This window comes from Mus musculus, chromosome 11 (genome assembly GCF_000001635.26).
Source record: "Mus musculus strain C57BL/6J chromosome 11, GRCm38.p6 C57BL/6J".
Lineage (NCBI taxonomy): Eukaryota > Metazoa > Chordata > Mammalia > Rodentia > Muridae > Mus > Mus musculus.
Genome location: NC_000077.6, coordinates 84004292 through 84031638, shown reverse-complemented (window position 1 = coordinate 84031638; position 27347 = coordinate 84004292). Strand labels below are relative to the sequence as shown.

The window sequence follows — 27347 nt, the reverse complement described above, 5'->3', positions numbered from 1 at the left end:
TAGCAGCAGAACAAGGGAGAGCGAGCCTGCCTCGGTAAGGCAGGCAGTGAAAAGCAAATCCTAAAACTGTCTCTGACCTCCACCTGCACGCCATGGCACCCACACACTCCCACACTCCCGTCCGTCTATCAGTCTGTCTGCCTGCCTGCCTGCCTCTCTCTGTCTCTGTCTCTCTCTCATACACACACAGACAGAGATATTTTTAAAAAGAAATGGGGATGACACTGACCTCATAGGCTATTACCTGGATTCAGTGAGAATGGAAGTGAAGAATGTAGTATAATGTGAAGCAGCTCTGTCTTAGTGTTCTACTGCTGTGAAAAGACCCCATGGCCACGGCAGCTCTTATAAGCTATGTTACAGGTTCAGAGTTTCAGTCCATTGTCACCATGGCGGGATGCAGGCAGACACAGTGCTGAGATTTCTATATCAAGATCAGCAGGACAACAGCAAGAGACACACTGGGCCTGGCTTGAGACCCACCCTCAGTGACACACTTCCTCTAAAAAGGCTATACCTACTTTAACAAGGCTACTGTACTAATCTTTTCAAATAGTGTCATTCCCTATGAGCCCGTGGGGCCATTTTCATTCAAACCATCATAGGGTCCTAGTTGCAAACACGAATGGTAGCCATCAGTATTGGCAATTAAGAACGAAGGGGCTCTGAATGGAAATGTGGTCCCTTCAGGAGCTTATTTACCCCAAATCAAACAAAAGCTGAGTTCAAATCTTCTGTACTACCTCAAGCCCACCCCTCTCTAGTAATGACCTGCTGGCTTTGAGCATCTCAGCCAGAGCTGCTGGGTCTGCAGAGCTGTGTTACTGCTGGACTGAAGTGTTCAGATGTTAGGGTTTTACGCTATCGATGTTATATGGCTTTCTCTGTTGGTTCTGTTGCAGTAAGGACTTCTTTGTGACAACCCACACGTTATATTTCTGTGGGATCCATGCCTTTCCTCCTGCAGTGGGAACTTTGAGTTAAGGTTTATAGACTGAGGACCCATTTACCTGTTCTCAAGAGGAAATGACATGCTGGTCTAGGAAAGTGTCTGAACAGACAGCTATCATTGTTGTGTCACAACAATCTGTTTTAGAAAAAAAAAGAAAAAAGCAGCTGTAGCCAAAGAGCATGGCTAGTTAGGAAGTGAGCGCTTGTGCTCACATATACTCTGTCTGCATCCAGACACCGGACAGGTGAGATAGGGAAGCTATGCCATTACACATGGCTGAAAAGGCAGGCCAGTTACCCTCGAGAGTCTAGATGTGGGTGCTGCGAGTGAATGCTTGCAAGCAGAGTCTGAGAAGGCGTGACTGTGGGGCCCCTTCTCCATTTACCTCACATTTTGGTCCTGTAGAATTGGAGTCATCAGATGTGAATGGGGCAGAACCTACTAGGTAAATGGGCCACAAACTTCCTTCAAAGTAACAAAATCAAACTCCATGTCTTCTTTTTAAAACTCTGGACAAGGGCTGGAGACATGGCTTATCGGCTAAAGAGCATTGGCTGCTGTTCCCAGAGGACAAAGGTTCAATTCCCACACCCACGTGGGAACTCACAGCTGCCTATAACAATAGTTCCATTGGACCCAGCACCCTGGCACAAATATACATGCATGCAAAACACTAACACACATAAAATAAAAATAAATCATTAAAAAAATTAAAAATCCTGGACACAAGTGATGCTTGGTGTGAAAACTTGGAGAGACTGGGATGAGGAAGTTGTCTTGGGGGATGAACTAGTTCACATAGTGACAGGGCACAGGTGATACAGACGGGGCTATGCATTTGTCAAACTCAGCAGAAGGGCAGCCACTCAACTCATGGTGCAATGCTACTGAAGTTTTTACATTTTACTGTGTGTGAACTCAAAAGTGGCCTGGAGTGACAGAGCAGAGCCTAGAAGGCAAGTTCTTTGCATGAACAGTGGCAGGACCCAGGAGCCTGGGAGTTGGAGAAGATGAAGGGAAATGGGTCCTACTGCCCCCAGTGACAGAACGAAGGGGGATGCTTGCCAGTCATTCCTCACCCTGCATGGAAGGACAGATGCAGGATGAGCTTGGACAATGCTCTGAGGCTTCAGGGACACTTTCACTTCTAAGAGCTCAGGGCTTTCTGATCCAGTCAGCTTTCTCCAGCAAGGCCAGCAGAGCAGGGCTGACTGGAAGGAAGGATAGAGACCTAGCTTTCAATGCTCACCGAGGACTGACTCCCACTAAAACAAGGAACCCTCAACTCTAAATGCCAAGTGGGAGGCCCGTACATTGTGCCGCCATCTTGAGAGGTATGTCAAGGGCAGGTCCAGACCTGAGGCTCACAGTGCGCATGACAAGCTCCTGGGGCTTTTCTCGTTAACATTATTCTCAAGCTTTCATCCCCAGCAAAAGCTTTGCATAGCTTTGGTGTTCCCACCTCATCATCCTTTTCAGGATAGGAAGACACACAGAGCATGCCTGACGCCTCTCGCACTTCCCTGCCTCAGGACAGGAAGATGGCAGAGGAAAGAAGTCAAGTTGCTGTGTAGATTAAATGCACATGAAAACCCTGATGCACAGTTTGGCCAATTGGATAACCCAGACGGCTGAAGGAGAAGTGGCCACGGCACCAAAGGGGGTTTTGGGAAAGGGCTTGAGTATATGAAAAAATTTTCTACCAGAGCAAAGATTTACTTCTCACTACAAATGCAACAAGTATCCACTAAAGAGAACGACAAAATACTTATAATAAACATGAGATTTTATCATTAAGCACAACCCACTGGCAGCCTGCCTCCTAGCCATGTGTTGATAGGTCTGTTATTTCACAAGTGCTTCCTGACAAAATGCCCAGAACACCCTGACTGAAGGGCCGCATGTGTTACTTCACCAGCTCTAGCTTTCAGGAGGTTTCCCATTTTTCTCTTTTATCTGAAGGACAGTGCTCTGCACTTTGCTAGCTTCTGGTGATTTTACGTTTAGAGCAAGTAGAGAAGTTTACTCCAAAGCGCAATGATTCTGGACGTATGAGTCCCCTGACACACTTGGTGCTTACAGGGCTGCCTCTCAAGTACTGGGCTCAGAGGTGCCAGAAGTCCTTCCTGATGTTGCTGGCAGCAGTAACCAAGCTTTCCCTGACGATCAGGTTTATCTTTATGCTGTGAACACAGTGATCCATGGAAGTCAGCACAGTGGAAGATGGGTGACAGCCAGGGGGAGGACCAGCATCCACAGATCACCATGTCATTCCTGTCTGCCAACACAAGGAGATCAGCAGTCTCAAGCTCCCACCAGAGCTAGCCGAGCTCTCAATGCCACGCCTCCTCTGCTATGATGGACACCATAGTCAGGGAGCCAAACACCCCTTCTTCCGATGAAGCATCTTGTTAGAACAACAGGAAAAGAAAGTAATGAGGAAAGCATCACGAGACCCGGAGAGAGGTGGGCCGAAGGCACCCACCCAGGAAGGGCTGCACTGAAGGGCACTAGGGACGCCTTCTGGGGAGAACTATGCAGAACTCAGCATGAGAGCAGCCTCGTTCAGCAACAGGAAAGCTCTGCACTGAGCTAAGGCTTTGGAAGACCATGGAGGCCCACTGCAGGATTTTAAATGGGATTTAAATGAAACAGTCAGATCTATGGTTTACGAGGACCAGTCAGGTAGTTGCACAAAGAATAGACTGATAAAGGCTTTTTTAAAAAAGAGAAAGAAAGAAAAGAGCTAGGTAGGGGTGTGTGGCTCAGTAGCAGATAACTTCTCTAGCCTTCATGGGCCTTGAGGTCCATCCTTAGCACTGACAAAGGAAAAAAAAAAACCTAACCAAACCAAACAAAGCAAACAAACCAGGGCAGTGCTATCTCTCTGGCCCTTCACTTTACTTTAATGATGCAAAACCAGAAGCAATGAAACGATAGTGAGGTTTGCTGTTTAGGACACAACGGGCAGCCAGGGACCACCAGGCTGTCAGCTGAGAGCACTAAGAATTCCTCCCTTCTGCTCAGAGGGTCGCAGGTTAACTGGAGGACTAGTAAATGACTTAGAATACAGCCAGGCCTCTCATGAACTTAAATGCTTCCTGGAAAATGCTGCAGCAGCCATGCGGACTGCATGCATGTGTGCGCACTCTGGCCTTCTTCATCGGCTTTGGTAGATTGCAACACCCAGAGGGGATCTAGTCATTTGTTTATTCAGAGTAGAGCTACTCATAACATGGAGAAAAATGAGTCCAAGGAAAATAATTATAGTGGTGAACGGACGGTCACATGATGGTCTTCCACATAGCTTTCTGAAGAATGCAATGGGGCATAAACAGGTCAAGTGTGAGGGGATAGACTCAAACCATTACTTTCTGGCAAAACTTGCATGTGTAAGAATCAAGAATGACTGGCCCTGGGAAGGCTCAGTGGGCAAAGTGCTGGCTGTGTGAGTGTGGGGACCTAGACCAATATGGAGCCCAGAGTGATAAAGCCACTTGTCTGCACTCAGCTATGATGAGAAGGCTGAAGACCCTGCAGAAGCTTGTGTGCACAGGGGCTGACAACTGAGACCCTGTCTCAGACAAGTCAGAAAGTGAGAGCAGACATGGATGCTCTCTGACCTACACTCGTGCACACACGCACACAATTTCTCTTTCTCTGTCTGTCTCTCTCTGTCTCTGTCTCTGTCTCTCTCACTCTCTCAATAAGCAGATAAAGATTTTGTCCTACACTTCTATCTTCCAAGGTACAGTGGGTCCTGGAACTCTCCAAAGCCAGTCGGGACTGCTATCTGAGACCTCCATCAGCATAACACAACCCAGTTGGCACATTCACCCTCTGATAAGTGCTTTGTAAGAATAAATTCTCTGCTTCAAAGCAGGTTTCTGGAAAGAGAAGTAACTGATGACCAGGCTTACTGTGAGTGTGGCAAGTGACATGAAGCCGATTAAGTTGTTCCACACTTTATCGATGTCCTTCAGCAACTGCTGGAGTTTCTCACTACACACAGCAGTGGCTTTTATCCCCAGCTCCACACGCTTGGTTACGCGGTACACTTCCACCACACCTGATGGGGAGAGAGGAGAGCGTTAGGCATGGGAAAAGCAGGCAGGGACAAAGCACTGTGGCTTGCTGAGGACTTGATCAGGAGGAACAACTGCACAGAGGCAAGGCCGTGAGTAGAGATATGTGTTGGTTTCTTTTCTACTGCTGTGATCAAACACCGTGGCCAAGGCAACTTACAGAAGAAAGGGTTTCATTGGGCATGGTGGCAGGAGTAGCTGAGAAAGCATATCTCAAACTGCAAGCTGGAGGCAGAGAGCATACTGGGAATGGCAGGAATCTTTGAAGCCTGAAAGCCCCCCACCCCCCAACACACCTTCTACAACAAGGCCACACCCGAGTCCTTCTCAAACAGTTCCACAAACTGGGGACCAAATAGTCAAATCTATGAGTCTATGGGGGCCATTCTCATTCAAACAAGGAAGGTATGAGCCTTCTTGATTGCCGGAATGGTTCTTTTCCTGCAGTCTTTAATCACGTCAAATGCTGCAAGCAAGAACGCGCTAAGTAAGCACCCGCTCATTTTCAGATGGTAACTAGACACATCCCCAGGCCTCCAATGTGGCAGTCACCAGACCACTGTGCTGCCCAGTCTGCAGTATAGCTTTCAAGTAGGAACATGGATTCCAGTCCCTGCTCCACCTCTTAACATCCATGTATCCTGGAACAAGTTATGAACCTCCCTGTGCCTCATGTCAGTAACAGCAGCCTCCCAAAGGATGGGTGACAGGAAGAAACAGGTAAGTACTGCAGAAGGTTCACAACTGTCTCTAGTGAGCACAAGACACTGTGTGAGCTATTAGGCTTTTTAGTTAAGGTTTCTGTATGAGTTTTAGGTGAATCAGGGAAATCTCATTAATTGATTGAAAATGGTATAAAGTTTTAAAGAATCTAAATGTTAATGTCATCATAGAGTAATTCATGCTGAATCCTTAAGCTTTTTTTTTTTTAAATAAAACATTGCTGTGATTCTATGTGCTAGAAATTTCAATTTTTAAAATTATATAACAAATATAATTTATTATTTTTTGGCAATTTATAATTGCCACGCCTGGTGGCACACACCTTTAATCCTAGCAACTGGAACAAAGAAGCAAGCAGATCTGAGTTTTCAGACTAGCTTGGTCTACACAGCCATGTGTGTGCAGGGTCTGGTGCAGGCCAGAATAGTCCCTTGGATACCCTGGAGCTAGATTTTCAGGCACTTGTGAGACAACCAACATGGGTGCAGGGAACTGAACGCTGGTCCTCTGCAAAGGCAGTAGGCACTCTTAACCACTGAGCTATCTCCTCAGCCCCAACAGATAAGAGTTTACACTGAGATATTTATATAAAACAAAGATCTGAAAACTTCACTACAGAGACTTCAAGTAAGGTAGCTGCTACTGCTGTGACTTCCGTGTTCTACTTGTGAATGCAGCTATTATTGAGGCTGTATATATCGGGAAACCTAAAATACCTACCGGGAATGGACATTCATACTAATACACTATGCCACGGTTTGACTTTGTGAAACATCAAAGAACACACCTAGAAGATACTCCATGCCTTGAGCCGACTGGATAACTTCTGTGCAAACAGCACTGCTGCTAATGCCATTTAAGGTGTCATTTGCCTTCTTAATGACCTACAAGAAACGAAATCACATCATCTTACACAACCAAGAAAGGTTGCCGTCCATCAACTCCCCACTAGGAGAAAACCCAACCAGCATGAAAAGCAGGGCCCAGCCAGTGTGTGCACGTGCCCATGCAGAGACAAGCCTAAGACTTTAAACTTTGAAGGGAGGGAGGCATGGAGGGAAGGAAGGAAGGAAGAAGCAGGTTCTTAGTTCTTTAAATATTATTTTCATATAGGCCAGAGATAATGATATCATTTTGCTACTTCTTAAATGTAGTGACAGATAAGGGGACAGCTGACAAATGAGCCAGTGTCTACTACTTAAACTAAAGGATGCATGATTTTTTTTTTAAAAAAATAAATTATTCAATTTTATCTCATGTGCATTGGAATTTTAGCTGCATGTATGCCTGTGTGAGGATGTTGGGTCCCTGTAACTGGAGTTAGTTATAAGCTGCCATGTGCGTGCTGGGAATTGAACCTGTGTCCTCCAGAAGAGCAGCCAGTGCTTTTAACTACTAAGCCACCTCCCCAAGATCCCCACATGATTTTCATGCTCTGCCTGGTGATGGAAGTAGGCACGCCTCATGTTTGCCTGCATTCATTCTGAGGAAACAAGGAGAAGACAAAAGAGGCAGGAGTGCTCAGATGCACAGGACCAGATACTCACATCCAGCGCGCTCCCTAGGCATCTCTGCCACTCATACGCGTATCTCTCATTTTCCTGTGGGTTGAAAAAAAGGAACCGGGTTCAACAGGCAGGCTCGGGGTTCTCTGCTCATGATCATCTCACTACAAAGGGCATGGAAGACTCCTTTCTACTGAAAGCATGTTGGCAAAAACAGTTATTTTAAATCTACTAGGATGCAAGAAGTATGAACACAAAGGACCTATTTTAGAACATTTTACAACATTTCTGTGTAAATGTTGCCTCGTTTGTTCCAGTGAGTGGCAGTGTGAACTTTTATGCAGTTACTCCCTGTGGAGGTGTCTAGTGCAGGAGCTCGGGTCACACCACAGCTTCCAGCCAGGTGTGGGTGCCCCTGAAGTCCCAGCACTTGGGAGGCAGAGGCAGGATCACTGTGAGTTTAAGGCCAGCCTAGTCTAGAGAGAGAATTCTAGGCCAACCAGGGCCTACATGAGGCTCTCTTAAAACAACAAAAACCCGACAGAATGAAACCACAGCTTAACTCATTCCACAGGTCACAGCTGTGTGTGCAGGGGTATGTGTGTGTGCACTTGTATGTATTGCAAGAAACAGGGTGTTTAAGATACCACAGACAGAATTAAAGGATCCAAAATATTTCTCATCTCTTCCTGTTCTGATGCTTTAAAATTCAGTAGAATAATAAAATGTAAGCTTTGAAAAGATTTTCTTAAATGCTTCTCTCTTTGCAAAGTCCCACCAATAATTTCAACTTTAGCCACAACTTTCAGAGGCTGAAACACATAGGGAACATGTTCATTCCAGGCTAGAGCTACCAGCCTTGACCTCTGAGGATCTATTTGCCATCTTCTGTGCAGGGTCTCCTCCCCCCAGTACCCTCCCCAGGGAAAGTGGAAAAGTGGTGTTTCACCTCCACCTCGCCAGTGAGATCCTTGTACTTGTCTCGGATGACGGGCAGCGCAGCCCTCTCACTCAGAGTGTTGGACCGGTCTCTGAAGGGCTGCTCCAGGGCCGGGGAAGGAGAGGACCGGCTTATTTCTTTATCCCCAAGGCTCAAGCTCCTCTTGTGTGATCCTGGGTGGAGGGGACAGTACACACAAAGGTTCCGTTACTCAGCCTGGCTCAAGCAGGATTCTACTTGCTGATGTGACCATCTCTGACAGGTGATCATGTTAGAGGCATTTGGAAATGGTCTTTGTTCACCTTGTCTGGGAAGTTCTTTCTTGGCTTAGAGGCTTTCCTTCAGGCCCCCCATTCCTTTTCTCTCATCTGTCACTCACTACATATTTCCATGCCATAGTTAACTGCTGGGTGTGCAGGTGTGTGTGTACAAACTTGTATGTGCCACAGGGAACAGGGGTGTTTCAGATACCACAAACAGAGATAGAAGATCCAAAACATTTCTCCTCTTCTCTATCAGTAGGATGATAAACCCCGACAAAAGGACTGAATCACTGGTGTCTAGCTGCAAAGCGCCATCAATATGGGTGCCCAGGAGCCACAAGGTCCTTCCTGTCATTGGCTGTAGGCTTGCACCTTTGTGTTTCCTTGCCTGCATGCTGCCTTTCTCCTGTGAGACCCAGAGATTTAGAGACAGGGAATGAGGGTGGCAATGAGCAGGATTTAGAGAAAGACGCGCCTGAGACTCCAGCTAACCGGGAGGGATCACCTTTAGGATCAATTAAAACAAGTGCCTTTTACGAAAGTACTGATTTAGCTGGGCGTGGTGGCACACTCCTTTGATCCCAGCACTTGGGAGGCAGAGGCAGGCTGGTCTACAAAGTGAGTTCCAGGACAGCCAGGGCTATAAAGAGAAACCCGATCTTGAAAAACCAAAAAAAAAAAAAAAAAAAAAAAAACCAACCCCCCCCCCAAAAAAAAGTACTGATTTGGGCTGGAGAGCTGGCTCAGCGGTTAAGAGCACTGGCTGCTCTTCCAAAGTACCTGGGTTCAGTTCCCAGCACCCACACAGCACCTCGGAACTGTTTGTAATTCCAGTTCCAGGGGATCTGACACATAGACATATAGGCAAAACACCAATGCACATAAAATGAAAATAAATATATTATAAAAAGTACAGATACTTGTGACTTTTAATTATGTATGTGTGCTATATGTTTGGATGTGCGCATATGTGTACAGGTGCCCGCAGAGGACAAAGGTGTCAGACTTCCTGGACCTGGAGTTACAGGCTGCCAGATGTGGGTGCTGGGAACTAGACTCAAGTTCCCTGCAAGAGCAGTCCATGTTCTTTCTTTGTTCTGAGATAGGATCTTATATGTAACTGTCCTGGAGCCCACTCTGTAGACCAAGCTGGCCTCAAACTCACAGAGATCTGCCTGCCTTTGCCTCCCGAGTGTGGAGAGTAAAGGAGTGTGCCACCTCCAGCATGCCATGTGTTCTTGACCACAGATCCAGCTCTACAGCCCCAGATGGATTTTTTAAAAGTATTTAGTTCATTAAAAATTTTTAAATTAGATTTAGTCACTTCATTTTATGTGTGAGTGCCTTGCCTGTATGTATGTATGTATGTATGTATGTATGTGCGCTACATGCATGTTTGGTGCCTACAGAAGTCAGGGCATTGGATTTCCTCAAACTGGAATTATGAATGGCTGTAAACCACCATGTGGATGCTGGTGTCCCTGCAAGAACAAGTGCTCTTAACCACCAAGCCGCTTCTCTAGCCTCTTTATTTTATTTTTAAATAAGCAAGCAAGCACACATGGAGAGCAGAGCTATAGGGCCCTTCTTGACGCTAGGGTTACAGGCAGTTGCTATGAACTGAACTTGGGATTCTCTCTGTACACTTCTCTTAACCACTGAGCCATCTCTTCAGGCCCCAACCAGATCATTAAAAATGCATTAGTGGGTGTGATGGCTCAGCAGGTAAAGACTCTTGCTGCCCAGTCTGACAAACTCAGGACCCACATGATGGAAGGAGAAAAGTTGTCCTCTGATCTCTATATGCATGCCCTGGTGTAATGGCTGGTTTTGTGTCAACTTGACACAAGTTGGAGTTATCACAAAGAAAGGAGCCTCCCCTGAGGAAATGCCTCCACGAGATCCAGCTGTAAGGCATTTTCTCAATCAGTAATCAAGGGGGGAGGGCTCCTTGTGGGTGGTGCCATCCCTGGGCTGCTAGTCTTGGGTCCTATAAGAAAGCAAGTTGACGCCAGGTGGTGGTGGCACATGCCTTTGATCCTAGCACTTGGGAGGCAGAGGTAGGCAGATTTCTGAGTTTGAGGCCAGCCTGGTCTACAAAGTGAGTTCCAGGACAGCCAGGGCTATACAGAGAAACCCTGTCTCGGAAAAACAAAAAACAAAACAAACAAACAAACAAAAAAAAGACCAAAAAAAAACAAAAAAAAAAAAACAAGCTAAGCAAGCCAGTAAAAAACACCCCTCCATGGCCTCTGCATCAGCTCCTGCTTTCTGACCTGCTTGAGTTCCTGTCCTGACATCCTTTGGTGATGAACAGCAATGTGGAAGTGTAAGCTGAATAAACCCTTTCCTCCCCAACTTGCTTCTTGGTCATGATGTTTGTGCAGGACTAGGAACCCTGATTAAGACACTGGGCATTTGTGCCCATACATATGCACAAATAAATGTGCATTCAGTTGCCAGGCGTGGCGGTGCACACCAGCACTTAGGAGTACTTGAGTACTTGGGAGGTTGGGGCAGCAGGAGGATCAGGTGCTCAAGTTATTCTCTGCTACACAATGGGTTTGAGGCCAGCCTGGGCTACATGAGACTCTGCCAAATGAAACAAATAACACCCCAGATCTATAGGTTGACTGCAAACCCACTGCCATACTGAACTTGGGGAATAAAAGCAGAAACAATCAAATCCAATTATTTAGCTATATTAGATAGCATACTTTTTTTTGTGGCAGGTTTTCTCTCTATATATATAGTTCTGGAACTGGCATCTAGACCAGGCTGGCCTCGAATTCACAGAGATCCTCCTGCCTCTGCTTCTCCTGAGTGCTGGGATTAAAGCTGTGTGCCACCACATCTGACATACAGAACACTTCTAAGCAAATGAGGGTGAAGAGAAAGTACAGGGTCTGCTTGTCCTTTCTTCAATAAGCACTTAGGAGGGACAGGAGGGATAGTGATTGGACTCCAGCTCCAGGGAAGGGCCCTGCTCTCAGAAGCTGGAACATCTATTTCCTGCTAAGCAAAGAATCATTACTGTATTTTCTCTTTTAAGTTATTTTTTAGTTTTTGAATAATGCCTCATTATGTGGCCCAGGCTGACCTCAAAGTCATGATCTTCTGCCTCGGCCTCCTGAAGGCTAGAATTACAGATGACTGTCACCATCAGAAAGAACTTGTATCATTTCAGTGGAAGAAGCCCATAGGGAGAAAATCTTACCTTGAACAGAAAGGTCAAAGGTTGCCAGCTCACTTTTGATCATTTCTTCACTGGATTTCATTTTGCTCTGGGAATTAGCTACTAAGAAGTCAAACTTGCTGATTTTGGACTTTTCACTTTGAAATTCTCCAAAGTCGTCTGCACCCTCCTTGGGGGTCTCGTGCGAAGCCACACTGGAAGCCGGGCTTGGACATGAGGTTTCTTGGCTGCGGTCCACCGTGGGCATGTCCTGCCTGGTGAAATCCTGGAAGTCCCCACTTTCAAACTCTTTCTGCTCAGTGGTCTGAGGCATCATGTCTTTAAAGCTGGCAAAAGCTGGGAAGGCAGTCTCTGGAAGAGCGTCCTCACTGGCCAAGGCCGATCCTTTGGAGAGAGATGACATGGTGATGTTTTCAGAGCTGCCAAATGAGATCTCTTTCGTGTGAAGGTTTGAGGTGGCTGAAAAGGACCTACTTCCTGCTGAGAGGACAAATGGAGAGAGTTTTCTGCCCTGAAGTGCATCAGCCCTGTCTGACCATTCACAGCTTGTAAGTGTGCTCACTGTAAAATGGCTACTACAGCTTCCAAAAGCAGCACAGCTTAAGTCCTCTGTATCTGAAAGGGAAGTGCGGTCCCATAGTTAGAGGTGAGCTCCTAAGTCAGGCAAAATGCCTAGACTATTTCATCAGTCATATGCCATGCCGCAAAAGCTATAGTCGGGGCTTGTTCTAAAATTAAAGGAGTTGGGCTGTGACATTTGATCTTTATGAAACCTACTGGGGTTCAGTTAGCATTTCTAGTTGATTACAAACAGTCCTTCTAGCTGGGCATGGTGGTACACACCTTTAATCTCAGCATTTGGGAGGCAGATCCCATGAGTTTGAGGCCAACCTGGTCTACGTAGAGTTCCAGGACAGACAGGTCTACAAAGAGACCCTGTTTCTAAAAATAACACAACAACAACAACAACAAACTCCTTTCCATTATACATAAAAAATTAGTATAGAGATAGGTTATACAGCCACGCACATACTGTGTGATAGAAGACTCAGATCATTTAATGAATTATTCCCTTTTAAGCTGGAAGATATACTTACATATTTCTTACCTAAAACCTATCTCCTTTCTCTATGTTGTGTTGGACAGTGTTTCTCTTAAGCACAGTTACAGGAAATGTGATAAACTAAAAATTTAGTTTCTTAAAACACAAAGTAAACACCTTCTTATCTAACTTTTAATAAATCACTAGAAATTTCTGCGTCAGGCAAAGAGACAGATAGAGTCAAGCAGCCACTTACCTCAGTTTTATTTTGGTCAGTTTGGATTGCTGGGATGGAATATGGGAAAAACCAAAATTAACCTGAACTACTTTAGTCCTTAAAAGAATAAGCCAGGCGGTGGTGGTGCACACCTTTAATCCCAGCACTTGGGAGGCAGAGGCAGGCGGATTTCTGAGTTCGAGGCCAGCCTGGTCTACAGAGTGAGTTCCAGGACAGCCAGGGCTATACAGAGAAACCCTGTCTTGAAAAAACAAACAAACAAACAAACAAACAAACATAACAGAATAAGGGGCCTGGGTATGGTGGAGCACACCTCAATCCCAGGAGGCAGAGGTGAACGGGTCTCTCTGAGTTCCAGGCCAGCAAATGAAAAGCGTGAGGTCCTTCTGGAATGTTTCTGCTTCAGTAATGCGTCTCCCTCCTCATCCTCACTGAAGAGGTAAGAGGAAGATGTTCTAGGCTAGAGGACTCACCCTTTTGTTTGTATACATTTAAATAAGTAAGCTGGATGAGGGGGTACAAGCCTTCCATCCCAGCTCTTGGGAGGAAGAGGCAGGCTGATCTACAGAGTGAGTTCCAGGACAATCAGGACTGTCTCAGAAAATGAATGAATAGCACGTGGCTCAGAATGAATGAATGAATGAATGATTGATGAGGTGGTAGAAGACAGCAAATGTATCTTTCTGGTCTGAACAGGTCTAACTTTGTCTCTACCACCTACTTCCTTTATTAACCCAAGGCACTAGCCTTATAGTTCAATCTGGCCTTGAGCTCCAGGCAACCCTCCTGTTTCAGCCTCAAGTGTATTTTCTGAGCCCTGGTATGCTCCTCTATGAAGTGGTGATGAGACTATGTATTTATGAGGATGATGTGTGTGGAGGGTCACTCAGTGCCTGGAGAGCAACACATGTAACAGCTTGAATTCCTTCTGAGTAAAAAATAAAAAGGTAGCTCATTATTTTAGGGCTGTTCCTAGGAAAAGCTCACTTCCTTTCCTCTCCCTGCCTTCTGTCATACAGGGGATTGAAATGGGGCCGTGTGCATAGTAGACAAGTGCCTGGCCATTGACCACATCTCCAGCTCTCTGTTTTTAACTCTGTTGAGACAGGCTCTTACTTACTTGCCTAGGCTGACCTTGAACTTGAAATCCTCCTGCCTTAGTTTCCCTAGTAGCTGGAACTACAGGCCTGAGTCATCATCCTTGCTTTCCAGATAATTTTCAAAAAGCAAAACCAGCAAAGCTGCCTATGAGTTGGGTGGGGTAGAGAAGCCCCATTCAGTAGGGCACTGGGTCAGGCTAGAGGCACCTTATTTCATTCTACTTACTGTATGAGGTGAGAAGGCCAACCACCTAGATAAACACACACACACACACACACACACACACACACACACACACACACACACGATCAACAAGGAATCCAAAGTTCAGTGACCTGGACTTTCACCATGGTCATCGGGTGAAACAACATTAGTCTCTTTTCCTCCCTTCCCAGCAATAGCACAGCATAGTTTAGAGGAGGCGTGAGGCTCTGGATATTTCCACAGCTTCCCACCATCCTTCCATATAGCTCCCTAGGCTCTGATAAGAGCATTAAATGAATAATAAAAATATCAGCTACAGTCAACCAGTAAAAAGCGGATCTCTTCTGCTAAATGATGAACTTTAAAATTTTGCAGTACAAACCGCACCCTTCATGTGTGGCTTGGCTTTACATACAGAACAAGTGATATGGGTGACAGGTTTATAGTTCAGAGTGAATGAAGCAAGCCGTTAGACAAAGTACTCTTTGAGTCCCTCACTGTAGTGTTTTCCCCTTTGGTAGAAGGATCAACCTAGAAGATCTAGGTGTCCAGGCCAAATGAGGAGCGGCACAAACAGGAGGCAGATGCTCTGAGACATCTCAGGGGTTTGTCAGGGGTGCATTCAGCAGACTGCTCCACCACAGATATGTTTACTACTAGACTCTTCTGAAAGCTCTTTGGGGAAGCCATATCAGAACCTGGCTCTAGTATCTTATCTATTAAAAGAGGGGTAGTGATTTTTTTTTTCTGCAGACCAAAGATAAACTTATGGAAAGACACCTCCGGTTCAAACACTGCAACCAAGTTGCTATGGTAATAAAAAGACCGTTTTTGTTTTTTGTTTTTGTTTTTGTTTTTGTTTTTTTTTTTTTTTTTTTTTTGTGAAAATATGCCACAAAAAAGAAAGTCTATCTTTTTTTTTTTTTTTTTAATCAAGACTGACTGACTCATGACATTCTAAGCGATATGGATTGCCTCAGCCAAAGAGCTTTTACGACTTTTTATAACTACAAAGGCATTAACCAGAGTAAACATGTCATGAGTCACTGAAGGTAGCTTTGAAGCTGAACTTTTTCACTTTCGCTTATTCACTGGCTACTAGTGGGTGAAAAGTAATTTACTAAAGAGTAGTTCATTTGAATCCGTAAGCATTGAAGCTTCCATTACATAAGAACCAAAAGCAAACAGTTACATAATACCTATCCTTAAGGCTCAGCATCTATACATACAGAGTGTGCTTTTTTTTTTTTTTTTGTAGAGTGAATACTGGCAAACCATTTTCTAAGAAAAAGTTGGCAAGTGGGATGGAGAGATGGCTCAGGGGTTAAGAGTATTGAGTGCTCTTCTGAAGGTCCTGAGTTCAAATCCCAGCAACCAGTGATGGCTCACAACCATCCAGAATAAGATCTGATGCCCTCTTCTGGTTGTGTCTGAAGACAGCTACAGTGTATTTAGATATAATAAATAAATCTTTAAAAAAAAAAGTTGGCACATTAGCCACTGAAGGTAAGGGGCAAACAGGGAGACACCCTGTTTTCTTGTATTGATAGCTCCCTATTTGCTTAGCGATACAGTACCACGTAGTACGATAAAAAGATTCCCCAAACAATAAATAACAAGGCCTCTAGAATGAAGGACAGGAGCCCTGGCTAGGAAAAACTGACACAGGATTCTGTGATCACCAAAGTGACTAGAGGTGGCTTTACGATGTCATAGCCGGATTCTGAGAATTGCAAGAGAAAAAGAGAAAAGAAAATGGGGAATGGTCACAATAAAAGGAGGCGTCACTACTGAATCACTGATTCTCCAGCGGGCTCCTGGGTGGTGCTAGGGAATGTTGCAGTAGGACACGGGTAACAAGGCAAACTGTGCTTTCACACACGGATTTGTTTGCAACCAGGAATTCACTATGACAAAGGGCTCAAGAATAAACTGTGCAATCCGCTTCCCATCATGGATCAAATCAAGGCCTGGCTTTCTCTCCTACAGGCAGTGAACCCCATCGGGCTCCTCCCTAACCTCTATCCAGACTCACTCTGGATGCATTGTTGTACATGAAAGCAAGGTATTCCCAAGCATGTAAGCTGCTTCCACAGGACACAGAGGGCCAGACACCTCCCCCTCAGCCACCCCACTCTCCCCCAGGGATGTTTTCTGAAGCCATGGAACTCTGCCTTAGAAATGACAAGTTATTGACTTTTAAGGAAGAAGTTTAGAAAAAAGAAAAAAAAAATCGTTCCTTTATACGTACAATTCCACTATTGTGGAGTGTTTGGCATGGCAGTAGCAATATTTGCTGGCCCAAAGAGGGAGCCCCAAAACAGACTTAGGCCAGCCTGCATTCATCAACACAAACCACGAAATATTTGCATACTTCCATTTCTCCCAGTTCTCCCTTAGAGACTATTCTCCACTAACTGTAATGCCTGGTCAATGTTCTGCTAAGCCTGGAGCGTCCTGAAGGCACTGCTGAGAACAGGAAAAGTGATGTCGCTGTGCAACAGGCTACAAACACTGTTTGACCAACAGGCTACAAACACTGTTTGACCACTGTCCTGTTTTCCAATCTGTTCAGGAAACTCCCTTTCTGTGTTTGTAACTGACTCCTGTGATGCTGTGGTTTAAATTGTATCCACACTGTAAGCATCTTCTGGTTTTTATGTCGACACTTTTAAGTTCAATAAAGAGAAGCTGCAAGCATGAGAATACTAAACTCAGAGGAGTCTAGAAGCCAAAGAGACAGTAAGACTGTCCACAGTGGGTCAGGAATCCCTGGCTACAGACAGGGCTCAGAGGCCGAGAGCATGCACTGCTCGCTCTACCAGAGGGCCCAGCATCTGGGCCAGGGAGCTCACAACTGCGTGTAACTCCAGCTCTAGGGGATCCAATACCTCTGGCCTCTGTAACACCTGCACTCAAATAGACAACCCACACACATACATATAATTTAAAATAGTAAAAACAATAGAAATCTAATGATACCAAATGAGCACAAAAGATGTTAAATACAATGAAGGCTTTCTGGCTATCAAAAGGGAGAGAGACCAGACTTAGGAGGTAGAGCCTCTTGGGTATGTGGCCCTCTTATGTTCTCAGAGTCCCCTGGCTGACATTTCCCAAACAATTTATCAAAAGTTCTCAAATGATAGAACTAAGTAGTAGCCACTCATAAGAAAAGGTAATCTGGGCCGAGATTGTACCTCAGTGGTAGAGTACTTGCTTAGCAGCAATAAATAAACATACATAAGTAAAAATAGCAGGCCATGGCAACGTGTGCCTGTAGTCCTAGCTACTCTGAGGCAGGGGTATAACGTAAACTCAGAAGCTTAAAATTAACCTAGGCAGCATATGAGACTTTGACTCAAACCAACCAACCAAAGAAGAATACATAAAAATAACTGACAGGTGGTGGTACCTGTCTTTAATCCCAGCACATGAGAGGCAGAGGCAGGTGGATCTGAGTTCGAGGCTAGCCTGGTCTACAGAGTGAATTCCAGGACAGCACAGAAAAACCCTGTCTCAAACAACAACAACAACAACAACAACAACAACAACAACAACAACAGCAACAACAAATCCTCCTCCTCCTCCTCATCCAAGTCCTTCAATGATTTTAGAAGCTAGCATAGCTTGTGTGACATTGCCAGTGTTCTCTGTGAGCACACCTGTTTCCTCTGATAGCCAGCATGGATTCTAACAGCAGCAACAGAGAACACCCACATGTTTGTGGGATGTCTCATGCCCTGACAGAGACAAGCATTAGCCAACCATATCTTACCTGGCATCAGGATTAAACAACCACAGTGTTATTGGAACCTAGACCACAGAATACAAGCACACACACACACACAAAGGATATTGTGTTCTTATGCTGCTAAAACTACCTCCCTAAAAATAATATAGTGTCTAGACACAATGAGTTGCTCAAGGAGTGACAGTTACATACAGGGACAGTCTCTTCTGCCCATCAGGGAGCTAAAGCACCTGGTAGACTGCTCTCTGGCGTCAGAGACTCTACTGACAAAGGAAGCCAAGGCCTGGTGGGGGGCAGCGTCCTGGGGGGAGCAGTGCGGCTGGCTGGCTGCTGGCGTCTCTAGCTCGAGGCTTTTTTCCCCAGCTTGTTAGCAGCACAGATGGTCGACAGGCAGAGCACTCTGTACACAGTTTTAACGGTAACCTCCCTCAACTTTCAACACATACACATCTCAAGTGGAAGGCCTGGCTTTTCTGAGAGTAAATTTCACCTGACACACAACTTTTTTCTTTTCTTGGGTGGCATATCAAAGTGACTTCTGGAATCCTACTCAAAATTCCCATTTTCAGGAATTCTTAAAAACAACAACAAACCCCAAATCTTCAAATCATGTGTAAAAAGTGGAAGCGCTGAAATCAATGCCTTTTCCCTGAAATCTTTATGTGTTTTGGGTTTGTGACCGGAAAAAGAATTCTGTCCCCACGGCTCCTCATTCTCTCTTCCCTCTACAATGGAGCATGTAGTTTCAAGTCTGGATACTCACTGCTAACCTTCACTGGTCTTTGAGATTTGCATTAGTTAATTAATATATTGATTGATTAGTTGCAGTGCTGGGATAAAACCCCTGTGCTTTGTAAATACTCTACCACTGAGTCAGGCCAAAAGATGTTTTCTTAAGAATGGAAACAGTGTCAAGTTTAGTTCTCTTGTTCCGTGGGTTGTTTTAGCTTCAGCACTTATTATGGTCATGTGTATGACGTCTCTAGTGGTCTGTGTGGCACACGTGTGCCAGGTGTGGGTGCACAGGTCGGAGGACAGCCCAATTGCTGTTACCTCCTTCCAAATTCTCTCGGGGCTTGTTTGCTTGCTTTTTGGTTTTACTGTTTCAATATATCCTCGGCTCGTCTTGAACTCACAATCCTGTCTCAGCCTCACGAGAGGCCGAGGGGATCACTGGTGTGTGTCTCGCTCCTAGCTAAGCTTTAGTCTTGCATTGCTGAAGACTGTGAAGAAGATGTTTCTACATGTATTCATTTATTTGGTGCTGAGATTAAACAAGCATTTGTGGATGCTCGAAAGCATGTAACCAACTGAGCTCAAGAGCTTAAAGCTGCACTTCAGTTCTAGGCCACATTAAGGACTTCTGGGTCTACAAGGGGCAAAGGTTAAATTGTATCCCTGCTTTTTTAAGAGGGGAAAAAACCCCCAAAAACCAAAAAAAAAAAAAAAAAAAAAAAAAAAGTTTCAAGGGACACTGTGACTTCAATTTGATACCAGCCAGGTATTTCTTTGGTCTAACTGAAAAACACAAATTACACACATCCCCACACTTTCAAAATATGCCAAAGAATCGTTTATTAACACAGGACTTACAGATCGCAGGAGAGAGTACAGAAGAGCTAGAAAGGAAGCATCAGAGTAAGCATGCAGCCAGTGTTTGCAGAAGAGGAGGATAAAGCAAGTTCCCAACGACACATTCACACACAAGTGTCTCTACTGAAAAGACATCAGAAAAGCAGCCCAAAATAATAAGGCGCTGATTAAAATACAAAGATTTTCCATGTCAAAAAGAGCTACTTCACAGGCAAGTAGCCCCAGAGGGCTTGCTGGCTCTGAGAAAGTCACAGATCAGAGCAAGCTCTTGCTGCCAGACAAAGGAGCTTAAAGACCAAACACCAAGATGCTGCTGTGCCAGAGAGAGTAAATTTAGGGGGGTGGGAAAGCAGCCTCTTTGAAATGATAAGCAGCAAGGACTCAAAGGGTTAAATGTAATGATATGCAGAGAGAAACCAGGCAATGTTATTAGTATATCTATCTACCTTCATACAAAGAATTAACAGCACGGGTCAGAGAAGTATCCCCTTCAGAGTTAAGTTAGGGTTTCCAGGCAGGATTACGGTCCAGGGACAGTAACCATCCAAGTTTTTCTTTTCTTTTTTCCCCATCAGCCCGCTTATTTCTCCAGGATGTCTCAGACTAAGAGAGCAACAGATTCCACGGTGAGCGAAAGGGTAAAATAGAGTCACAGCGCGCTGAGGCAATGCCTGCGCTCACCTCTCCAGTATTTTACTCAGGCAGCAATCTGCAGTCTTGCTCAGCAACACATTAGCGTGACAGTCGGCATCAACCCATCTTAACAACCGCTCTGAAGGAAAGGATACTGCTCCTCCCCCAAGGGAGGTTTACAGAACAACAGAAGGGAACAATCTGCATTTAAGGTCTCCTCCCTTTGAACAGAGCTGTCTCCAACATGACAGGTTCCATTCTGGGAATGTTCCAAACATACAGAGAGAACACGAGCGAGTGAGCGAGTGAGCGAGCACAGATTATTTAACAGGTCCATTGGAATGAACTCAGTCAAAAGCCAACCTCCCCTTCCCAAAGAAAAGGTGGGAAAAAGACATCCCAGACCTGGATTAACTCATTTCACAAAGATGTGGTTTGGCACTGTGAAAGAATATAGATTCATTTTCAGAAAAATAGCCTCTAATTAATAACTTCAGAGTCCAAAAGGCTAGTATACATGTTGTGAAATTGTTTTTAAATAAAAATCAAATGTCGTTTAAAAAACAATGCCCCTTTGCAACCAAGTGTTGTGGCTCACGCAGCTCATATTAAAAATAACAAAGCATCCTATCAAACAAACAACACTGAAGGGGAAAATATAAAAAATGAAAAGAAAAAAAAAAAGGAGAAAGTACTAGTGATGGGCATCAGGAGCTGAGCCAGCCTGCTGCATCAGGCAAGCCCTCAGCCGGCAGCAGGCAGGACGGGGATCATCGCTAACTGCGTCCCATTCAAACCCAGCATAAGAAACTGCCAACATTTCAGTAACAAAGGGCGCCATTGCCAGTTTGAAATCTGCGGACTCCACAGCACTTCACAATGTCTGCTGAGTCTGTAAACGTACAATGTCTTACCTGTCCCTCTCAGGTAGAGAAACGAACCCTGCATGTGCACACTACATTTTCTAGAATAATACAGTAATACCGAGATAGTTCTCATTATTAAAGGCCACAAAGTAGGTTTATCTTTCTATATACATATCAAAAAAACAAAACAAAACAAAACAAAACAAAATAAAAACTAGGACACTTGGGAATCTAGTTCTTGTGACACAAAGTTAGACCCGAGAATAAACTGCTACATGTAAAGCCACACAGGGTTTAAAGAGGGCTCTCTAGAAAGAGGTTCTCACACATCAGAAGTTAGTAGCTACCCTAGCCTATCATCTACAGGGTTATTACAACTTAATACTGGCAGTAACACTGCAAAACTGTAACACTGAAAACAGGTCTGCTCCCCGCCAGGCCCTGACCCACAGAGCATCCCTAAGTGACCTCTTCACTCTTCTCAGGGGAGCTGGCAAGCTGAACTACAAGTGTGGGGAGTTCGTTCACTCTCTTGGCCTAGTCAGAGTCGGTTTCTGTAAACCAAACAAACACTGTCTTAGCAACCCTAATATACCAAAGAGGAGACAAAAGAGGAGGGCAGGCACTGCTAGTCCCTCTCACAGGCATGAAGAAACACTGTACACACTGCCAAATTCTTTATAAAACTTCTGGCTGTGTGGGGTTCACTGAGCAGTGGGTTCGTATGGGCCTCTGACACCAAGTGAGTATTGGCGTCAAAATAAAAATATCTTGGCTATCCAATCTAAGCTTCAGAGCTGTCAGAGTACCCATAGGTTAAGGTTTCAGTAACACCATGTTTAACACTGCTTCAAGCAGATGACTGCAGGTTAGCTCTTCTTAGAGATCTGAGGAGGTAACAGGCCAGAGCCTTGGTCTGTCAGTCAGACAATACCCAGAGTCCTCTCTGATATCTACATGACCATCACCAGAGCAATCTCACCAATTCCTCACCTGCGGCAGGAGGATGCTGGCCACTAACTGTTGGTAAATCCAAAGAGCTATCAGACATGACATGCTTAAGATCTCCTCCCACATCAGCCAATTTCATGTCAAATTGAACAGAAAGTGCATCTTCAGAGTCCTCCTTGCCAACACTGCTGCCACCGATGGAGGGGAGGTCTAAAGACTTCACCGAGGAGGAGTCTTCTTTGGCATGTCTGAAAGCCACGGCTTTCTCTCCCAGGGATTTGTCTGAGCTCGTGGATGAGAATTTACTGGAGTGGAAGTCGGCAAAGTCATCTTCACTCTTGGTGGAGGAAGTGTTCTCTTTGAACTCCTCCATGGCCAGCCCAGCGCCCTCTAGGGACAGCTGTTTGAAGACATCATACTTGGTTGCCGCAGCAGGTGGGTGCTGTGCCCCTTCCACAGTGCTGCTGGACAAGGGGCTGGGACTCACTTCCTCCCTGAGGGCTTCATACTTGTCACTTGCTTTTGGCTCAGATGAAATGGAGCTGTTACCGAAAGCCATAAAATCTGCAAAGTCGTCCTGCTCCCCAGCAGATGCAGGGTTTGAATACTCCCCAAAGAGGTTGAACTCTCCAAAATCATCTGCCAAACTAGAAGTTTTAGTGGATGCCAGTGCTGCTGACGCTGCTGCAGAGCCCGCTGGCTGAGGTCGAGTGGAAACGGACTTTGCTGTGCTAAATGTAGCTGAAAAGGGCACCTGTTTCTCGCCACTGCAATCCACTGAGGAGAACATATCTAGATCTTCTAAGTTCAGAGGGGTTTTCACCTGTGTCTGTGTCTGCTGTGCAGCTCCTGAGGCAAAAGCTGATGGGAAAGTGTCTTTTGTGGGTGGCTCTAGGGGTGACACACTATCGGCGGTCTTGAAGTCAGTGAAGCCATCATCGGTTCCTGTGGATCTGAACTCGGCAAAGCTCTCTCCTGAAAAAAAGAAGTGCAGTTCAGTAAGGATGCAGAGCAGAAGACCATGTGGCACACGATGCATTAAACCAAGGTAAAACCCTGTACACCCATCCTTGGCTCAATGGTAACCACAGTCCACAGCCTTGTGTCTCCATTAAAGCCAGTGATAAGGAAACAGGCAAGCACGGCTCAAGACTCTCTCCTCCTCTGGCCAGAACTGAACCAGAAGCTGGAGGATTCTGAGAGGCACACTGAGAGCTGCCCACTAAACATGAAGCATTATAATGTTTTAAACAAGTTCAAAGGTATCAGTGAAGGACTCAGAGAATCCTGCATCTGGTATTCAGAGTGTACAACTCTGAACTACTAAGCACTTTAGAAAGATTTAGAAGCTGGGCGTTGAGTCACACACCTTCCCAGGACTTGGGAAGCTCAGGTAGAGGGATCACAAGTTGAGGCTAACTTGGGCTACATGACTAGATCAGCTCTCCAACATACCAACCAACTAATCAGCCAACCAATGAACTAACCATCATCAACAATAAATAAACAACCTCATTACTAGATGCTAACAGTGTAGCTCAGTGCCCACTGGCAAACTCATGCATGACACACACTGACACCCATGCACACACACAGGAACACAAAATATTAGAAAGGATACAATGTAGTCTTGCTCAAGTACACTGACATTAATCGGATGTTCTTTTTGTAAAAATCTTTGAGAAAATAACTACTTATCTGCAAAGCAAGTTAAGTGCTCATGTGGAGGTCAGAGGACAGCTGTGTGTGTAGACTCTCTCTCTCTTCTCCTTTGTTTTAAATCTGAGATCTGAACTCAGGCCATCAGGTTCTGCAACATTTTTATCCTGTAGGCCATTTTTTTTCCAGCCCCTGAGAACTTAGTCTTTAAACTTTGGAACCATGATTCTTAATAAGATTTCTACTCTTCACTCATGTCTAATCTTAGCACTTACAATTATAATGTCAGGATGTAGATAACCTCAGTTTTCTTACAATGTTTGAAGGCCTACAATGAAACCACTAGGATAAGCCATTTAATGAAAGCCAGCGATATACCAACTGTGAGTATTGCTATACCAACCAACATCATTTAATATCTATTAACATGATTGCCAATTCTGGAGATTAAGAAATAAAAGCCTAAATTTCTCTGCTACTTTACCTCCACTCTTTTTTTGTTTTCTTTTAGGTTTTGAGACAGGGTTTCTCTGTGTAGCCCTGGCTGTCCTGGAACTCACTTTGTAGACCAGGCTGGCCTTGAACTCAGAATCAGAGATCCAGATGCCTTTGCCTCCCAAGTGCTGGGATTAAAGGTGTGCACCAGCATTGCATGGCTTCCGCGCCCCCACCCCCTCAAATGGACAGTCTACTTTTGTAGTTCTGATTGGCTTAGAATTCACCAGACAGACCAGGCTGGCCTTGAATGTATAACCTCCCACCTCTAACTCCTGAGTGCTGGGATCATAGGCACACACTCTCATCAATGTTTTAAAAAACTGTTTTTCCTAAATGATCAAACATAGATGCATAATGAACCATAAAGTGTACTTAAAAGCCAAACCTTAAAACCAGTTTCTAAAACTGCCACCAAGGAAGAGATGGGCTTTCAACCTATCGGGCCTCATGCATGAGCTACACTTTAATTTACCAAAGAGAAAAAGCACTGGAAACAATGTAATTTTGCTTTTTAATCTGATACTGAATTTATTTACTAGCAAAAGCCATCAACACAAATCCTTCCATAGTATAGAGAAATATGATAAACAAGAGCAGCCTATTTCAAGTTTCCTATAATTTTTGTATTTAAGACATGACATAAGTCAATTTCACAAACTGACAGGAAATACAAATGTGAAAACTACCCTAGGATTTACAGATGCGTTGTCGATGACATTTGTGTTATTTCTATAAATGAAGATATAATTAGTAGTAAACTTTTTTGGGGGTCATTTTTGGTATTTTGAGGCAAAATACATGGTAGCCCAGGCTGACCTTGAACTCATGGCAATTCTCCTACCTTAGCCTCATGAGCGCTATAATTAAAGGCATGGGATACCATGTCCAGATCATGGCCTAAATACAATTTTGATGTGTTGCTTTGAAATATCTGTGAAATTGACAGGTTTTGATTTTTAAACACAAATCGCACAGCAAACTAAACTTACTGATGATGAATTGTAAACTTCTCCATCAGAACTGTGAACTGGGTGAAAGGGTTGAAGGGAATGAGAAAGGAGAGGGTTTATAACTCAACAGCAAAGAGAATGACGTCAGCAAGTTAACTCGCTGGAGTGACTGTTGCCCCTCTGGAAGCTTGTTAGTTGGCTCTCAGATTCTTTTCCAGTTCCTCCTTTGATTTTTGTAACTTTTTAGGCCCTGAGAACATTTTGAAGGAGTATTTAGCTAGAGCTCCAATAAGAAGTATCCTTTCTTTATGCTGACCACTGTTCAAAACTTACATACAGCGTCTGGCTTAACCTGTGAGGAGACATGAAGCTGTCGCGCAGCAGCGCAGGAGACTCATTTCTGAATGAGGTCCTGCAGAGGCCCCAGTCACAGCACTCCCCCATCTCTCTTAGTTTTTGGCTCCAATTTGTTCTATTGCCAAGAATGACCTGTGTTCCTCATCCTCCTGCCTCCACTTCCCAAGTGCTGAGAGGAAAGATCTGGACCTCAAATGGTCCACCTCAAGGAAAGTTTTCAAAAAGTTTAGGAGAATAAAACTCCCAAATTCTCCCACATTGAACAAAGTTAGTAACTCAGAGGGCTTTAAACCAAGTGATGTGGAGAAAAATGCAGGCAAGCAAGTCAAAAGGACGATGACCCAGACCTGGGCTCAGGATGAGGAAGCAGGAATAGGGGCTGCTTACATTTGGGCACCACCATCCTTTCCTATTGTCTCTAATAAGAACAATGTTTATGGGGCTAGAGAAATAGTCCAGCAGTTAAGAGCACTGACTGTTCTTTCAGATGACCTGGGTTCAGTTCCCAGCATTCACATGGGAACACACAACTGTCTGTAACTCCAGTTCCTAGAGATGCAATGCCTGCTTCTGGCCTCTGTAGGCACTAGGCTCGAATGTGGTAGGTAAATGTACATACAGGCAAACCCACTTATATACATAAAAGTTTTAAATGTTTATATCATGATCATTAACACCATATCACACAAAGAGTCCTGATATTAAACAAGGCTCTACTTGAAACTCGCCTAAGAAGAAACAAAGTCAAGATTCCTCTAAAGTTCACATTTGAGTGCCTAGGGCCTAACACAACAGGGAGGGAGAAACAGCTCCTACATCCGAAGGACTTGGATGAAACACAAGGAAATGCTGCTGGAACCTAAGACCCAGGAGAGACTGAATTCTAAGGGAAGAGGTGGCCCTTCCTATGGAGAGAAGTAGAATGCCTATGACATCCCCTCACTTGTAGAGAATATTTCCCACCCCACGGAAAAGTGCAGAAGCCAGCTTTGTGCACTTAGTGGGTGCAGCAGAATGTGGCTGTGTTGTCAGGAGAGCAGACACATTCTACAATATGCAGAGTTAAGGTTCAGGTGACAACCTATGGATTACTCAAACTACATGCCATGTCTAATCACACATACTAACACTAACTAACTCACTCTCTCTTTCTCTCTCTCTCACACACACACACTCACTCACACGTCTTCATCTTTCTCATTAAATCACAGCCAATTTTGAAAATCCTGAACAATGGTGACTTGAGTCAAACACAACACAGTACAGGAACTGATCTCGCCTACCTCCTGAATAGGTGAGCTAATGTCTGACCCATTCATTCATTCATTCAGTGGACTAGTTTAGCAGTGCTGGGGAGGAATACCAGGAGCCTGCCTGTGCAATCTGAGTACTCTCTCCACCCTGAGCCACATCTCAGCTCTGAAGCTTAGGGATGCCACCTGGTAAAATGCTAATTAGGCCAAGCCTTGCTGGCCTCCATGTTTTCATTTTATACAAAGACAATGTTTTCTTTTTCGTCTTTTCTTTTCTTTTTTTTCTCTTTCCCCAAGACAGGGTTTCTCTGTGTAGCCCTGGCTGTCCTGGAACTCACTCTGTTGTAGACCAGGCTGGCCTCGAACTCAGAAACACGCCTGCCTCTGCCTCCCAAGTGCCGGGATTAAAGGTGTGCGCCACCACACCCGGCTCCATGTTTTCTTTTTCGTAATGCTCTTTAGTGTTGAAGAGTGTTAAGTGTTAACTGTTAGGACTGTGTTGCTAGTGAGAAGGAGTCCTAAGGAGATGTATTCCTTTATTTGCTGTGCCGCCCCACACTTAGGCTTCTCTGTAGAAGTGCAGA

At 44.8% G+C, this 27347-nt stretch overlaps 1 protein-coding gene across 12 annotated transcripts in view; it reads right to left on the bottom strand.

Moving 5' to 3' along the window:
- Positions 1–27347, bottom strand: part of Synrg (synergin, gamma) — an 80189-nt gene that overhangs the window by 12940 nt on the left and 39902 nt on the right. For all 12 annotated transcript variants that reach the window (XM_006532979.4, XM_006532980.4, XM_017314469.2 and 9 more), the window contains 6 exons: positions 22089–23021; positions 11686–12048; positions 8215–8378; positions 7308–7361; positions 6548–6644; positions 4873–5021 (listed from right to left, as the gene is read on the bottom strand). In XM_006532979.4, coding sequence (XP_006533042.1) covers positions 4873–5021; positions 6548–6644; positions 7308–7361; positions 8215–8378; positions 11686–12048; positions 22089–23021 — 1760 coding nt within the window. The remainder of the gene's footprint in view (positions 1–4872; positions 5022–6547; positions 6645–7307; positions 7362–8214; positions 8379–11685; positions 12049–22088; positions 23022–27347) is intronic.